This window comes from Peromyscus maniculatus, chromosome 2, assembly GCF_049852395.1.
Source record: "Peromyscus maniculatus bairdii isolate BWxNUB_F1_BW_parent chromosome 2, HU_Pman_BW_mat_3.1, whole genome shotgun sequence".
In the NCBI taxonomy this organism is placed as follows: domain Eukaryota; kingdom Metazoa; phylum Chordata; class Mammalia; order Rodentia; family Cricetidae; genus Peromyscus; species Peromyscus maniculatus.
This window is the reverse complement of record NC_134853.1, coordinates 154,883,494-154,900,580: the sequence shown is the minus strand read 5'-3', so window position 1 is coordinate 154,900,580 and position 17,087 is coordinate 154,883,494. Positions and strand designations below refer to the sequence as shown.

The window sequence follows — 17,087 nt, the reverse complement described above, 5'->3', positions numbered from 1 at the left end:
ATCCCAAGTCTTGAAGGTGGAGGCAAGGTGACCAGAAGTTCAAAACATCCTCAACTACACACGGAGTTTGAATCTATCCTGGGTTACCTGAGACCCTCTCTCAAAATACAATAAAATAATAAAATGGAAATGAAATAAAGAAAATAAGAGACAGGGTTTCATTGTTTCCTTGGCTAGCTTTGAACTCCCAGACTCAGGTGATCATCTTCAGCCTCCCAAGCAGTTGGAATCACAAGCAAACAGCACCATGCCAGGCTTTTGTCCTTTCTTCTCTCCTATCCCTGTACTCTATAAGGGGATGGATCTACTCCATGCTGGGTGGAGCCCAGGGCCTACCCTTGAGTTGTACCCCCAGCCCCAATCTGCCATTTTTCAGTAGGGGAGGAGGAGGAACTAAAGATGTGCCAGCCCACTGTCATGTCAAAGATAAGACTCCTCTGATTTGATGCTGACACTCCGCGTAGGTGCTGGGGTGAGCATCGTAATCATTTTCCATGACTGATTAGTAATTGGCAAAAGAACCACCCCCACCCCCCCACGCACACACACCTCCTCTAATCCCTAGCCTCATCCAGGGCTCAGCATTTTCCTTCATTTGAACTTTTATTGTTGCTCCGGGTCACATGGTCTGTTTTTGCGGCTTGATCTTCCTCACCTTGTCCACTGCTCTCCTGGTGGGGGGTTCGGTCAGCAGAACTATAAAGCCAAAAGGCAACAGCATTAGAGGTCTCTTCGAGTCTTAGAGACAAGAAGGCGGATACTGCCAGGCATGGTACGGTGGTGCCCGCCTTTAATCCCAGCACTCAGGAGGCAGAGGCAGGTGGATCTCTGTGAGTTTGAGGCCAGCCCAGCCTGGGTAAGGAGTCCCAGGACAGCCAGGGCTACATAGAAAGACCCACCGGGCGGTGGTAGTGCACGCCTTTAATCCCAGCACTTGGGAGGCAGAGTCAGGCGGATCTCTGTGAGTTCGAGGCCAGCCTGGTCTACAGAGCGAGTTCCAGGAAAGGCACAAAGCTACACAGAGAAACCCTGTCTCAAAAAACCAAAAAAAAAAAAAAAAAAAAAAAAAAGAAAAGAAAAAGAAAGAAAGACCCTGTCTCAAAACAACAAAAATAGCATGGTGGTTACAGACCACTTGGCTGGACTTTAGCTGTGCCACATGGCAGTGGACATTAACTAAAAATACTGTCAGAAGACAAGATGCAACCTCCCTTGGATCCTGCCTTTCCAACAGGCACAAAGGAGCAAACAGAATGTCCTTTCCTCATAGTAGCCACCAAACATGGATCTTTGCTGGGCCATGGTAATATGTTTAAATCCATTTCACCTAGTGTCTCTTCCATTTTTTTCTTAAATTACATTTTTATAATTTGTGTGTGTGTGTGTGTGTGTGTGTGTGTGTGTGTGTGTGTGTGTTCCACTGGAAGTCAAACCCAGGACCTCATTCACATCAGAACATGCTCTAGTCCTGAGCTCTAGCCCCAGCAAGCAGTATCTGGGAGGATTCTGCTGGGCTCTCATGGCTGAAAACCAGACCATTGCCCCTGCAGGAGCCAGGCCACTAGGTCACAGCACTGAGTAGTAGAAGGCTTTTCTAGAGCTTTCTAAGAAGGACAGGACACTCAGGCCACCTCAGGGCTACTCCACTGTGACAGCGCTCAGCTTGCCTGTCTTATGTGTGGCCAGGTTCAGGGGCAATAGCTTCCGTGAAAGCGCTTTGCAGAGGCCTGGTCTAAATGCTGGTTTTTCCTCCCCTCTGTGGTCCCCAGGAAGCCAAGCCCATCCATCTTCAACAGATGGCCTTGCCCACACTGTAATAAACACTGAGCTGCCAACCTTCCCAGCTGCTGCCTTTCCAAACTGACACCCTTCCCAGGAGCTACCTGCCACCGTCACCGTACTGCAGGCTGGCAGGCCTCCAGCCTGCTGGCCCAGGCCCCCTTCCTGTCTGTAGGTGTATACTATTTCTTATGTAGGGCAACACCTGTGGGTGATGGGGAGGGAGAAAGGCACAAGCATACAGACCTTCCAGCGATTCCCACATTCATTGCACAAGACAAAGGTGGTCATGGGCTCATCAGCGCTGCGTGTCTGCACCTAACAGAGAGAAGAATCATTCATAAGGCCACCCCTGCCCCCTGCTGTGGCTCCCACTGTCTTTAGAAGTGGATTCAGCTGGGCGGTGGTGGCACACGCCTTTAATCCCAGCACTCGGGAGGCAGAGGCAGGCGGATCTCTGTGAGTTCGAGGCCAGCCTGGGCTACCAAGTGAGATCCAGGAAAGGCGCAAAGCTACACAAGAGAAACCCTGTCTCGGAAAACCAAAAAAAAAAAAAAAGAAGTGGATTCAAATCCCGCAGGTCGACACTGACATTTACCAGGCTTTGGTAACCTTCTTGACATGGATGGGTAATCCCTTTTTCCTCTGGTCATCTGCCAGCTCACTCAGAATCCCACAGCTCAGCCTGGCCATTGCACTTGCACTCTTGTTGATCCTTCCAAACTGATTTCTCTTCTTCTGTTCCAAGCCTCACCTCTTACAAGAAGCCTTCCCAGACTCACCCCCTGAACACACTGTATCTGGCATGCGTCAGGGCCGGAGGTACCTGGGAAGTCACCTGGTCCTACTGTCATCCTGCAAGTAGCTGAGACCCAGAGAGGAAAGGGGCTTGCAGGTCACTGGGGCAGGTTATGCTGTGTTGTCCTGTTTCTGGTTCTCCATGCCACTCTGGTTCAGCGACATGGGTTTCCACCACAAGGCCCTGGAGTTCCCAGCTTCTCTAAAACCAGCCTGGTGATGTCCGCTGGGATCAGCAGCGGGGGAGGAGCCCTCTGCTGTATGTACCTACAGCTGTCTGTCAGGGGGGCACAGTGTGGCACAGCCTTGTCACTACACAGCAGTATTAAGGAAGAGGGGCAGTAGTGAGCTTTTGGGGGAATAAACTATGCTAGTGAGCAGCTCACTTCTGAAGGCCAGTGTTGTGCAAGCGCCCATCACCCCATCTAGAGCAGGCACAGAGGATCACAGGAGCTTGCTCAGATGTCCCTCAATTCTGGAACTGGACTGCTTCAAGAGATCCTTCCAGAAAACAAGATGGATGACTATATTTCTACTGTAGCCACAGGGTGCTGAGGGCAAAGTGATCCTGATATTTCCTCCCCACCCTTTGTGGCAGCATCTCATGTTTATGTATCCAAAACTAACCTTGAACTTCTGATCCTCCTGCCTCTCTTTAAAAAAAATTAAATTACAGCCGGGCGATGGTGGTACATGCCTTTAATCCCAGCACTCGGGAGGCAGAGCCAGGCGGATCTCTGTGAGTTCGAGGCCAGCCTGGTCTATTGAGTTCCAGGAAAGGTGCAAAGCTACACAGAGAAACCCTGTCTTGAAAAAAAAACAAACAAAACAAAACAAAAAAAATTAAATTACATTTTATTTTGTGTGTATGTATGTGGCTGCCTATGTCATAGCATGTGCGGAGGTCAGAAGACAGTTTGCAGGAGTTGGTTCTCCCCCCTTTTACCATCTGGGTCATGAGGGTTGGCAACAAGCATCTTTACTTAACGACCCACCTCGCTAGCCCCCCTCCCTCTACCTTCCTAGTGCTGGGATTAGTGTGAACCACCACTTCTGGTCTCTGTGGTGCTGGGGATCAAACCCACTGCTTCAAGCCTGCCCCCACCCCACACCCCACTGATCTACCAACAGAGCTCCATTCCCAATCCTAATTTTTTTAAAAAGATGTGTGTGTGCAAGTGTGCATGTACACACTCACATGTGCATGCACACACACTGAGGCCAGAGAGGGACATAAGATCCCCTGGAACTGGAGTTACAAGCACTTGTGGACCATCCAATGTGGGTGCTGGGATCTGAACTTGGCCCTCGGATAGAGCAATGATCTCTCTTTAACCACTGAGCCATCTCTCTAACCCATCCCTCCACCCCCTTCAGACAGGTTTCCCTATGTATCCCAGGCTGGCTTTACCGCCCCCACCCGCAATCCTGTCCTCCTGCCTCAGACTCCCCGGTGATGGAAATACAGACATGTGCCACCATGCCTGGCTACTCTTGATGAATTTTGCTTGCTGAGCTGAGCAGGTAAGAGAAACGAAGAGAGTTCTAGATTCACTAAATACGAGTTAGAACTCAAGAACATTGCCACTCTAAGGACAGAACCTAGCAGCTATAGGCCATTCTTGGGGTTTAGGGGAAGGTCTGTTCCCCACCTCCCAGTCTGCTATGGTTCCTGGGTATCTTCATCCTCAGGAACCCCCTTAGTCATCACTGGACAAGCTGACTGGACTCCCTCAGAAAGGTTTGGGACCCAACAGCCCATCATGGTGGTGTACACATGAAATCCCAGCACTTAGCAGGCAAGAGGATCAGAAATTCCAGGGTAGCCTTAGCTACAAAGTAAATTCAAGGCCCTAATAACAAAGTATGATAAAAAGAAAAGAAACGTTCAGATCTGAGTTCAAAGCCTTCCTGCCATCAGCCTGCCTAGGTGCCATGGGTTTCACGTTGCTACATTTCCTTCCAGCATCTGTGACTCTCCTGAAGTCTGTGCCCAGCAGTGTGCATGGAGGTCAGTGTGGCGCAGGTTGGGGTCTGGGGCTTACTCTCACTTCAGGACAGACAGGACACACTGGTCCTGTTCCATGGATACATGGCAGCTCATTCCACAATCTGAACATTCTTCCAGAAAGCCACAAGGCATTGAGGTGGCATCTCCAAGCTTGCCAGTGGCCTGGAGAGTTTGGTTCCTGTTCCCTTCACACCTTCACGGGCTCCCCCTGCTGTGGCCTGACCCACTCCACCTAACCTCTGCCCACCTGGTTATAGGTACAATTCTTCTTCTTGCACTTGCTACATCGCAAGAGGTCAGTGGTGGTGCCGCCTGTCTTGGCCATCTGGTGCTCACGGATGGCCTCCTGAGTCAGTGCGTTCCTTAGCTCCCGCAGCTCATCGCTGGCCATTTCCTGGAGAGAAATGAGTCTATTGTTTTGGGGTGGGTGGGGGAGCTCTGCCCTTTGCCAGGTTTCTAGAGTCTGAGCTGAGGAGGAAGTACCATGCTGGGTCAAGAACATAGAGCTGGAGGCGAGGGTGGACCCCCTGGTCCCACCTGACCTGGGAAAGGCCTGTCCTGGAGGAATCTCCTCTCCATCCTGGCTGGAAGGTCCAGTCTGGGAGTTCTAGCTGGGTCAAGGTCAGCCGGGAATGTGGAGGACAGCAGCAGGTGCTGACAGCCAGAATTAGTACTGTGGGATCATTCCTTCAGGATGGTGTTCATCCTGTCTGCCAGGCCTTGGCCTGAATCAAACCGTCCTGGCTGCTGCTCACCCATGTCCCATAACCTCCCACTTGGGGCTTTAACCCAGTGCCTGCTTGAGCTATGAATGCTCTCTAGCCCTGTGTGCTGGTGGGAACCATGACCTGTGGGCTACACCACCTAACAGGTCCCCACAGTAACCAGGCTCACACGTCAGGTCTTCAAGCTTGCTGGCAAGCTCCTTTATCTACTGAACTATCTTGCTGGCCCCATTGGACTCCATTTAAAAGGTCTGGGTTTTGTGGTTGCTATTTGTTTTGAGTTAGGGTCTCACTATGTAGTTCTAGCCCACACACCACACATTCATATTAATCACATACCACCTACTCATATCATGCTACACTTGCAGTAATGATACATCATATGCGTATCACATATCATACACATAAACATTCCACACATCACCTATACCACAGAAAGCTGTCTATATCACACTCACACACTAAACATTCTAACCATACATTTGTCACACACACCACAAACACTCACTTTGTATATCACATATATAACAAACACAACATCACACATACAACAACATACAATATCACATATACACACACACACACCTCAGATACTCATTCCATACATTATGCACAGAACATACATCATGCTCCTCCGCTCTGGACAACCAAAACACCCTGAATCCCACCCAGTCTTTAGAAGCTTAACACATTTCCTCTCGCCTTTTCTAGGTTTCTTCATTTCTCCATCTGAAGACTGATGGGGAGTCCCCTGGTAGCTCTGGAAGCTAATCACACCCAAGGGTGTGCCAAAGATCTTTCAAAGATGTGGGGTCTGAAATAAGTGGGTCCAACAAGAGTCTCCTATGACCCTCAATACTTACGAACTGGTGGGGGCTGGGCCTGTTGAAAGAGCACCTAGATCATGTCCTTAGAGTTACATCCACTGCTCTCAGAGCTGGGCAGCAAGAGGGCCCTGGCCAGGACGCTGCACCAAGGCCCTGTGATCCTCCTCACCTCTGCTGTCATCTTGGCGATGAGCCCTGGGGAGATGGCCCCACTGAGCACGTTCCGCCTCAGGCCGGGGTTCCTGGGGTCCTTCAGGTTGCTGATGCGGCTGCGCACACGGTTCCGGTACTTCATATCTGTGCTCTTGAGTTCCTGATAGATATGTGTCTGGGTCAAGGGTCATCTTGCCATCCATGGAGGAGCATGGGGAAATGGGAGCCTGCTACAGGGGCCAGGGGTCATCTCTGTGGCCTCCGCTTCATGGGCATCTGGTTTGAGCACTGGGGTCAGCCAGGTTATCAGAGACAGGAACAGAGGGGAGACCAGATTATAGCAAGCACTGTGGTATCAGGGACTCTGGGAACAGGCACCCTGGTTTGTCTGAGTCTCTCTTGTGACCTCAGGTGAGTCACATGACTTCTGTGCCTCAGTTCCCTTTTTAGTTTAAACGCTAACAAACAAAAACAAAAAGCAGGGCTGTTAGGAGGCATCATCGAGCCGTTCGTTACACATGAGGAACCAGTGTGGGGTCTGGAACATGTCCGTATTCACGGACGCTCCCATGAGAATAACGAGGGTAACCTCTAGCTTGAAAGGACCCCAGAGCTGGGGAGCAACTGTCAGAGGAAAAGGTCAAGAGCCACGTGTTCCTGGCTCCAAGAAGTGCAAAAACAAACCGCCGGAGCTGAGCGTGGTGGTACACACCTAAAGAACTCGGGAGGCAGAGCCAGGCGGATCTTTGTGAGTTTGAGGCCAGCCTGCTCAACATTGCAAGTTCCAGAACAGCCAGGGCTACGGAGACCCTGCCTCAAAACACCAAGAAGCAAAACAAAACAACAACAAAATCTGGTGGGCAGACCTGGCCACCTCCAGTTTCTTCTGGGACACGGTCTTTTGCAGTCTAGTGTAGCCTAGATCTCTCTATGCAGCTGAGGATGATGGAGCCAAGGACAGCCGAGAACTCTCTAGTCCTCTCGCTTCCTTCTCTTGGGTGCTAGAATTATAGGCAAGCACTCTACCAACAGAGCCGCAGCCCCAGCCTCACCCCCCCCCCACCCCACCCCTCCATGTCTGCTCGGAGGTCTCCCTCCCTCTTAGGCACACAGCCTTTCATCCCAGGGATCCACTTTGGGAATGACTGGCCAGTTACTTCTCCTGAAGGTAGATGAGGAAGCTGAGGCTTGGAAAGGGTTCGGGTCCTTGCTCAAGGTCAGAGGGCAAAGTCCTATTGGGGCCAGGGCTGCAAGCCAGGCCTCTTCTTAACAGCCATTCTCTGCTCCCTCATGGGCAGGAAGTCACCCCCGGCCACGGACCACAGTTAGTGCCTCGGACCACAGTTAGTACTGTCCAAGCCCAGCAGCCCAGATCCGCCCCCTCCCCCTCTGGAGACGCAGGGCAGGGCTGGGGAGGCCAGCCTCATTCTCTTGGTCTCCTGAGCCAAGAGAAGGAAGCAAGACAAAGCTGTTGCTGGGAAAAAGCACAGCCGAGACAGAGACCAGGGCAACGTGCAGCGCGGGGCAGCTGACTTTCAGGGACTGGTGGGTAGGAGATGGAGCTGTGGCTTCTGTCCATCTTTGTTTTAATGTCATCTGTACAGTAAGACTGTGGAAATAAGAGACTACACCACAAAGCATTCGGGAGCCAGGCTATGAGTTTAAAACTGCCATCCTGAACTTCTGTAGTGTGGATCTGTGGATCCCAGGGGATGCTTGGGGACACTAGCCTCTCTGCTTCCTCCTGCACACACCAGTGTCATCGGGGAGGACCAGGTGGAAAGAAGTCCTGAGGACTCTGGGGACGAGTCGGAGGGTCACACTCATGCCTCACCCATGTCATGTTAGTTCAGGGTCACTCCACAGAGGACAGATCTTTTGAGGGACCCAGAGCACATGGGCCCTGTATTCACCCTCCTCTTGGCTTGCTGCGGCTTTAGTGACTCTCCTCCCAAGGGGGACAGACCATGGAGGAAGCACATGGGAGAAGGCCAGAAGTAGGACCGGGTACAGGCCACCCACTCTGCTTCAAACTGGGCTTGGAAGCCACTGACCATTCCGGAGACAATGAGGACGAAGTCCTGAGACCCCCGAAGCTCTGGGTTCCTGAACTGACAGAAAATGGTGAGAATGTCTTTGCTGAGAGACTGGAAAATACAAAATTTGTTGAGGGATGGCTGGATAATCAATGAATAATGGCTAATAGAGGCAATGCCGGGGTAGACCAAGGGTTGGCTGCAGGCAGGAGACAGAAACAGACAAGTTAGCTGCCTGCAGCCTGGTCCCTGACCTCCCAGGCAGAGCCAGTCACACGTCACATGTGACATTGAGAATCCTTTTCCCCTGGAGCTTCAGCCCCCTTCATTCCACACTTCATCTTAGACATGTGGACCTCTGTCTGCAGTGAGAGAAAGTACAACATCCTTTCAGTGGCAAGCCACTATTCTCCCTAAGAAGCAAATCTTCTCCTGTGGTAGAGTCGTATTACAGTAAGTCACCTCCGCTGTCTCCACAGGGTGATGAAAGTCAGAAGGTGATTGGTGGTGGCACACGCCTTTAATCCCAGCACTTGGGAGGCAGATCTCTGAGTCTGAGGCTAGCCTGGTCTACAGAGGGAGTTCCAGGATAGCCAGGGCTACACAGAGAAACCCTGTCTTGAAAAACAAAACAAAGAAAAAAAAGTGGAAGCCTCAGCAGTTAAGAGCTGCTCTTTCAAGGGACCCAGGTTCAATTCCCAGCACCCACAGGGCAGCTCACAACTGTCTGTAATTCCAGTTCCAGGGAATCTGACATCAATGCACCTAAAATAAAGTTAAATAAATTGTTTTTGTTTCTGGTTTGTTTGTTTTTTTTCTTCGAGACAGGGTTTCTCTGTGTAGCTTTGCACCTTTCCTGGAACTCACTCTGTAGCCCAGGCTGGCCTCGAACTCACAGAGATCCACCTGGCTCTGCCTCCCGAGTGCTGGGATTAAAGGCGTGCGCCACCACCGCCACCACCACCACCACCCGGCTATTTTTTAAAAAAGAAAAAAAAAAGGTGGAAAATCAGGAGGTGAAACCAGTGGGAAAGTACATATGATCATATGTATGAGCGTATAGATCCACCAGGAATGCTGGTGTGTGCCTTTAATCCCAGCACTCTAGAGGCAGAGGCAGGCAGTTTGAGGCTAGCCTGGTCTACATAGAGAGGGAGTTCTGGCAAGCCAGGGCTACATAGTGATATTCTATTATAAGAATGTACTTTCTTAGACAGAGGACCGTAGACCAAGACTTTCAGTCCAGCTGTGATGTCTTGGAGTTCCCAGCCTCGGTTCCCTGTGTATACAATGAGAACACCGGCATGCACCACAGGAATGGGTGGGAGCATTAAGAGTCAAGAAGTGTCAGTTTCCTGGCACAATGCCCACCTAATGGCATCACAGAGCGCAGTTCCTGAGTTCAGAGTATTAGAGGAGGGAGGGGAACACCGTGCATGAAGCATGCTGCCTTCTGTTCATTCAGATTTGGCAGGCAATGACTTGACCAGCTGAGGCCTGCATAACATGGCCCGTTTTGGCACAGCAACTAAGCCCTCAGGTTCTGGAGTCACATTTTCAGGGTTCAAACCCCAGCTCTGCAGCTCCATTCAGCTGCAGGAGCTCCGAGAGTTGACAGTTCCTCCCTGGGCCTCTGGTGCATCACCTGCCACCAGATAAACCCAGGGAACCCACTGAGGGGCAGGGTAAGACCTAACAGCAATATTAGCTGCACTTAGGAGCTCTGGTTCAAGGGCAGAGCAGGGGGCTGTCCCCAGAGCTGTTCCCACACCCCGCCAACTAGACAGTCTAGGCAGTCCTAGCCCTACGTGACACGAGGATATGGTCTTCTATTTCTGAGGCCAGCTTGTCACAGTTGACTCCGTAGTCCTTGAAATCATCTAAAAGAGACCAGGAAAGACATCAGCCCCGTGTGACTTTGCCAGGGACGGCTCTTGACAATGGCATCTCTATACCCCTACTGGAGACCGGTCTCAAACAAACAAACAAACAAATAAATAAACGGCATCTGGCCTCCACTTCTCCTCCCTCACCCCCAGCCCAAGCCCTCACCTTCTGCCTTCAGGGCTGCTGACAGCATCTCCACACACTTGTCCCGGACAGAGTCCCCTGTGAGGTAGCAGGGGGCCAGGAGACAGACAGAGGGGGCAAATGTGGGAGTCGAGGGGCTGCTGGGGGTCTTGGGAGTTTCCACGTTAGATCTGCTGCTGTTGGATCTGAGGATGACAATCGGTAATGGGCATGTTGACATAAGGCAAACAAACCACTTATGGAGAGGAGCATTCCAGATGTTTCCATGGATGCTCTCCTCTAATTCCCATTATTCCCTTCTGAGGCAGAGGCTGTTTTAGATTTTTGACAATGGTCATCCCATTTAATCCTCATAGCATTGCCAGGAGGTCCACACTATTCTTATCCCACACCAGAGCTGCCACCTTAGAAACAGATGAGTTACAGCCGGGCGGTGGCGGCGCACGCCTTTAATCCCAACCCTCAGGAGGCAGGGGCAGGCGGATCTCTGAGTTTGAAGCCAGCTTGGTCTACACAGTAAGTTCTAGGACAGCCAGGGCTACACAAGAGAAACCCTGTCTCGAAAACAAACAAACAAAAAACAAAAAAAGAAAGAAGGAAGATGCGTTATGAAGACGAGCTTGAGGCCTGGTGTAGCGGCTCACGCCTTTTAATCTCAGCTCTCGGGAGGCGGAGGCAGGCGAATCTCTGTGAGTTCAAAGGGCAGCCTGGTCTACACAGCAAGACCCTGCCTAAAAACAACAAAACAAAAAATGAGTTAAAACATAAGAGCTTGACTCTGGCCACACATCTGGCAGCCTGTAGAAACTCAAACCCAAGCATTCGAGCTTCTGGAACCCAGGCTCCTCATCACCACTATGCTCTACTTGATAGAGAACAAGGGACACTCAATGGTCCAGCTCCCAGCTCTTCTGCACTATGCTGGTTGTTTACATTATTGTTATATTTATGTTTATATTTTTACTTATATATTTATGTTATGGATATAAGTTTATCTCACCATCCCATATTTATCAGGCACTGCATACGTTTATACCATCCATCCACCCACATGCCCACCCACCCATCCATCATTTATCAGGTCCCTACTCTCCAGAAACTGCTGAGAACAAGCAGCCAAGGGGGACTGCCTCCCTCTCTCCAGGAGCTCAGTCTACTGGGTAATGCTTCTCTACCACCATCTAAGAGGCCTGACTCAGCACGGACCAGAGTTGTGCCAGGCACTTCTCGAACATTTAGAGTTTCATTCTTATAAGAGTCCCTGGTGGCTGACACCCTCACCACCCTATTTACAAACAAAGAAACAAGCTTGGCAGATCCCTTCACTGAGCTGTACCTGAAATGACTCACCAAGACCACAGCTCAGGGCTGTGTGCCAACACTTTCACTGTCTCTGGTATATTGTCTACAGTGATCTCATTTACTGCAGAGACCAGATGAAAAAAAAAATAAAAATCTCATAGTCCAGGCTGGCCTCAAACTTACCAAGTAGCTGAGGATAACAATGCACTTCTGATCCTCCTGCCTCCACTCCCAACTGCTAAGGTTATAGGTGTCTATCCCCGCCTGGTTTATGAGGTGCCAGGGACTGAACCCAGGCTTTGCGTATGCTGGGCAAGCATGTTGGTAACTACAGCCCCAACTGGCTGGTTTTTGTGTTTGGTATTTGTGTGAATGTGTGTGTCCATGTGTGTGGGAGCTGGAAGCCAACCTCAGGTGTTCTCTGGAGTCACGCACCTTATTTTCTGAGATAGAATCTCTTGCTGTGACCTTGCTCACCACTTTTCGGCTAGGCTGGCCAGCCAGAGAGCTGTCCCTGTCTCTCCAGGACTGGGAACATAAACATACACCTGTGCCACCGTGTCCAGCTTCTCACCGGTGCTTTAGACCGCGTGTGTGTTTGCTGAGCTATCTCCCGGTCTTTCTTTCTTTCCTTTGTTTATGTTGGTGTTTGGAGACAGGGTTTCTCTGGGTAGCCCTCACCGCCCTGGAATTCACTCTGTAGACCAGACTGGCCCCAAATTCAGAGATCGGCCTGCCTCTGCCTCCCTAGGGCTGGGATCAAAGGCATGCACCTCCACACCCCAGTAGGCGTAAAGAGTTTTGTCTGAGAGCAGGACTGACTGAGTAGCAGGCGTTTCCCAGAGTTAAAAACACAAAGTCCATCCTACCTGTCAGTCAGGTCTCAGCCCAAAGGCCATACCCTCAGGGAGATGTTCCCCATCACCGTAAGCAAGACAGACTGTTTCTACCCTGCTTTCTTACTGCACAGCACTTACCCACGTCTATAATTAACTGGCTCACGTGTTTATAAACATTGTCTGCTTCCATCCTCAAATGACAGTCCACACAGAGACCATGCGGCTCAGCCACTCCTCTAAGTCCACACTCAGCAAGAGCTCGATAACCCCTGCTGAACGCATGACGGACAGAAGGAGTTGATCATAAAGAGATGAAGGACCGGACAGAAGGAGTTGATCACAAAGCGATGAAGGACCAGGGAGTGCAGATGGAGCTCATCTGGAGGGAGGCATATCCTTTTTGGAAGGCAGTAAGTAACCCTACTCCCTGGGTTTACAGGAGGATTCACTCTCCCATCTCCTCATCGGAAAGAAGTCCTTACTGATATGTGTGGCCTGGCACACGTAACGTCCAAGGCTCACCAAGGAACATACACAACAAATAGAGCATATTCCCAACCTGTGGGTTGTGACCCCTTTGGAGGTCACATTATCAGACATCCTGCATATCCAATATTTACATTATAATTCATAACAGCAGCAAAATTATAGTTATAAAGTAGCAATGGGAATAATTTTATGGTCGGGGGGGGGGGGGGGTCACTATAACATAAGTTATAAGGAACCGCCTTAAAGGGTCGCAGCGTTAGGAAGGTTGAAACCACTGATGTAAAGGAACTCCACAGCACAGGGCGTTGGGGCAGACAGTAGTGACAGCTGTCGTGTTTGGAATGCCTGCACTGAGTTTGAATCCAAGCTCCAGAGCTGGGTGTGGTAGCACATCCCTGGGATTCCAGTACTCAGGAGGCCCAGACAAGAGGATTATGAGTTCCAGACTGGGCTACATAATGAGGACCAGTCTCATACCCCAGTCCCTAAAGAATCTAGGCTTTGGGTTAGAAGATGGCTCAGAGGTCAAGAGGTCAAGGTTGCTCTTCCAGAGGTCCTGAGTTCAATTCCCAGCAACCACACGGTGGCTCACAACCATCTGTAATGAGGTCTGATGTCCTCTTCTAGATGCAGGCAGAACACTGTATACACAATAAATAAATAAATCTTAAAAAAAAAAAAAAAAGAACCCAGGCTTTGATGGTCTAGCAGATAAAGACAGCTGCTACCAAGCCTGATGACTTGATTTCAAGTCTTGAAACCCACATGGTAGAAAGACAGAACCAATTCCCCAAAGTTTTCCGTGTGCGTGTGTGTGTGTGTGTGTGTGTGTGTGTGTGTGTGTGTGTGTCGCGCGCGCGCGCAAGAGAGAGAGAGAGAGAGAGAGAGAGAGAGAGAGAGAGAGAGAGAGAACTCATGCATGCGCGTGCATGCACACTGCATATCTAGGCTTCAGAGGTAATTCCAAAGCCTGGTGTGCCACTCACTTTGTAGCTCTACGTCCTTGGGTGGGTTCTTTTACCCCATATGTGTTTTCTCACATGTAAAATAGGAATAGCAGTGGCCCCCCTCTTATGGGTGTGTTGTAATGTCTAAAAGGACCTAAGAAAATTCTAGCAAAAAAGTATCCGGTTACTCATACTGCATATGAATGTGACTGTTCCACATTTGCAGAGTGTGGGCGTGGGCTGGGAACAATGCCAGGCCTTCCATCTCACCATCTGATCCTCACAATGACCTTAGGGAGTCAAAATTACTTCCACTCTACAGATCAATAGAGCAAGTCTCACAGAGTGAAACTGAATTGTCTGAAGTCATCCATCCAGCTTCCAAGTGGTTGAGCTAGATGGGACAGGGCTGTCTGCCTCTCCAGTTCCGCCAACGTATTTCATTGTCTAGAAGCAAGCGTTTTCCAAAGTCTCCTTACCATGCAAGGTGGAGCATCTCCCCTGCCTTCCTGGTAGGACCCTGGCTCTGTGCCTTCCAGCTTGGCTAGGAGCTGGCTGCCTAGATTTTCTGTCCGGGCTGTTCCAGGCAGTCATGTTCATATCATTAGGAACTGCCAAACTCCAGAAAGGGCATCTTTAGTGAGACTCAGGGGTTAGATGCATTTATCTGCACTTCCCTTTTTTGTTAATTTGTTTGTTTTGTTTTGAAGACAGGGTTTCTCTGTATAGTCCTGGCTGTCCTGAAACTCACTCTGTAGACCAGGCTGTCCTTGAACTCACAGAGATCCACCTGCCTCTGCCTCCCGAGTGCTGGGATTAAAGGCGTATGCCACCATGCTCAGCTGCTGCACCCTCTTTCTGCTCCCAGGTCTGTCAGCCTCACCCTCAGTCTGAGCACTAGAGCCAGCTCTCAGAAAATCCTGCCCAGTGCCTGGCAGAGGCACCTGGGGGCCCTGTTTGCTGCTCTTGCTTGCCACCTTGAGGGCAATTTAGTTACTGCAAGTGTGCAGAAAGCTGCCTGGCCAAAGTCCAGATCTGAATGCAACTTTCTTCTCTGTTACAATGGAGCCCTTCCTGTGTGTGTGTGTGTGTGTGTGTGTGTGTGTGTGTGTGTGTGTGTGTGTGTGTGTGTGTGTGTGTGTGTGTGTGTGTGTGTGTTACAGCATAGTTCCCAGAACACCTGTTCATTCCTTATGTCACACTTTTGCACCGCTTTCCCAGGGCACGCCTGACACTGTCCTCTGAGTTAGCAGGCCAACTCCCAGCTCAGATTCTTCTTCCTCTGTGAGGCACGCCTTGACACTCTCCCTGTGTCCCCACTGCACGGGACATCCACTCCACTGAACCCAAGCTGTGGGTCCAAGGAATCCAAGCTAGCATTTTGGTGTGTGACCTCTGTACCGTGTCCTGTTGTGTCCCAGAAAAAATCTGCACGTGTGGCCAATATTTACAATTGGAAATTTCCTCTGAAGACTATGAATGTCTAGCTTTCCTAAAAACCTGGAAGACTGGGAGAGACGGCTCAGCAATGGAGAGCTGACTCTCCTTGCAGGGGATCTGTTACCGTCCCAGCGTGGCTCACCACCACCTGGAACTCCAGGTCCAGAGCCAATGCCCTTTCCTGGCCTTGATCTTCTGCACATGTATGGTGCACATATATAAACTCATGCAAGCAGACACATATACACACACACTTAACAACAACAAAAGCAACACAAAAAACTGGAAGATTGTGGGTTGGAGAGACGGTTGTTTGCCGCCAAACCTGACAACCTGAGTTCCATCCTGGAACCCACACAGTGGAAGGAGAGAAGCAACTCTTACGGGCTGCCCTTTGACCTCCATGTGTATGTCCACACACGTGTACACAACCAATCAATCAAATAATAATAATTTTAATACTGGAAGATCAGGGCCAGAGAGATGGCCACAAAAGTCTGATGCCCTGGATTTGATCCTCAGAATCTATATAAGGATAGAAATTGAGAACCAGCTCCACAAAGTTGTCCTCTGACCCCATGACACGCACCCACACATCATGTACACACTCGTAATCACACACACACACACACACACACACACACACACACACACACACACGAATGCATGCTACACATACAAAGAAAAAACTGAAGAGTGACAGCCAAGCACGGTGGCCCATGTCTGTACACTCAGTTATTTGGAAAGCTAAGGCAATAAGACTGCTTGAGCCCAGGAGTTTAAGGTCAGCCAGGGTCCTCACACAGTGAGATCCTGGTGGCACACATCCTTAACCCCAGTTACATAGTGAGACCCTGTCTCACAAACAACAACAAACTCTTAAAGACACACTGGATGTGCATTTTCATAAGGGAACCCTTGGTTAGGGCTGGGTAGTGTTGCCCCTTCAGGCAGGCAGGTAGTCAAGTTGGCTACACTCTGCACTAGTCACCCAGGGTGTGACTATGTCCTTGATGCCTAGGGGGCGGTGGGTTTGCAAAGGCATGCTCAGCAGCTGGGCTTGCTGAACAAATGAACAGATGCATGAATGAATGAATGAATGAATGAGATTAAACAGAGCTGGCCATGACAACATAGACCTGTAATCCCAGCATGTGGGAAGCTGAGGCAGGAGGATTCTGAGTTTGAGGTCAGCCTCAACAGAGATCTTGTGAAAAGGAACGAGGAGGTAGGAAAAGGAGAAGAGAGGAGAAGGAAGGGGAGGGGAGGGAGAGATTGTGATGGTGGCCATGTCAGAGGAGCTGCAGCCAGCAACGGAGCTCACAGACACAGTCCAGAGGATAGCAAAGCTACTCTGGGTCCACCCTGGAGAGGCAAAGTCCCGGAAGGATTGTTCCCAGAATGCCCCTCGCTTCTGCCGTGCTTCTTCCTGCTTGCTGCTGCCCGTCCTGTTCCCGCCGTATTAGGCATGCTGTGATTACTATGTGAAGGGTCCCACTGTATCCAGTACAGTGTGACTGTTTCATGGGAAAACCCCACTCCTTGCTGGGCAGGTTACTTGCAGATCATAATGAAGACGATTCTTTTAGAGCAATGATGACTGGTTAGATCTATGATATAACTGAACTTTCTCAGTTAGCCTAAAAGATGCGGGTGGTTAAGACAGTAAAGATGATTGGGAAAATGGTTTAGGTTATTCTGACAATTCTC

At 50.2% G+C, this 17,087-nt stretch overlaps 1 protein-coding gene across 2 annotated transcripts in view; it reads right to left on the bottom strand.

Annotated features, from left to right (window-relative positions):
• Positions 1-584: 584 nt before the first annotated feature.
• Positions 585-17,087, bottom strand: part of Tcea3 (transcription elongation factor A3) — a 30,664-nt gene continuing 14,161 nt past the window's right edge. For both annotated transcript variants that reach the window (XM_076565412.1, XM_076565413.1), the window contains 6 exons: positions 10,382-10,545; positions 10,154-10,209; positions 6,310-6,465; positions 4,836-4,982; positions 2,026-2,097; positions 585-696 (listed from right to left, as the gene is read on the bottom strand). In XM_076565412.1, coding sequence (XP_076421527.1) covers positions 688-696; positions 2,026-2,097; positions 4,836-4,982; positions 6,310-6,465; positions 10,154-10,209; positions 10,382-10,545 — 604 coding nt within the window. In that variant the 3' untranslated portion in view covers positions 585-687. The remainder of the gene's footprint in view (positions 697-2,025; positions 2,098-4,835; positions 4,983-6,309; positions 6,466-10,153; positions 10,210-10,381; positions 10,546-17,087) is intronic.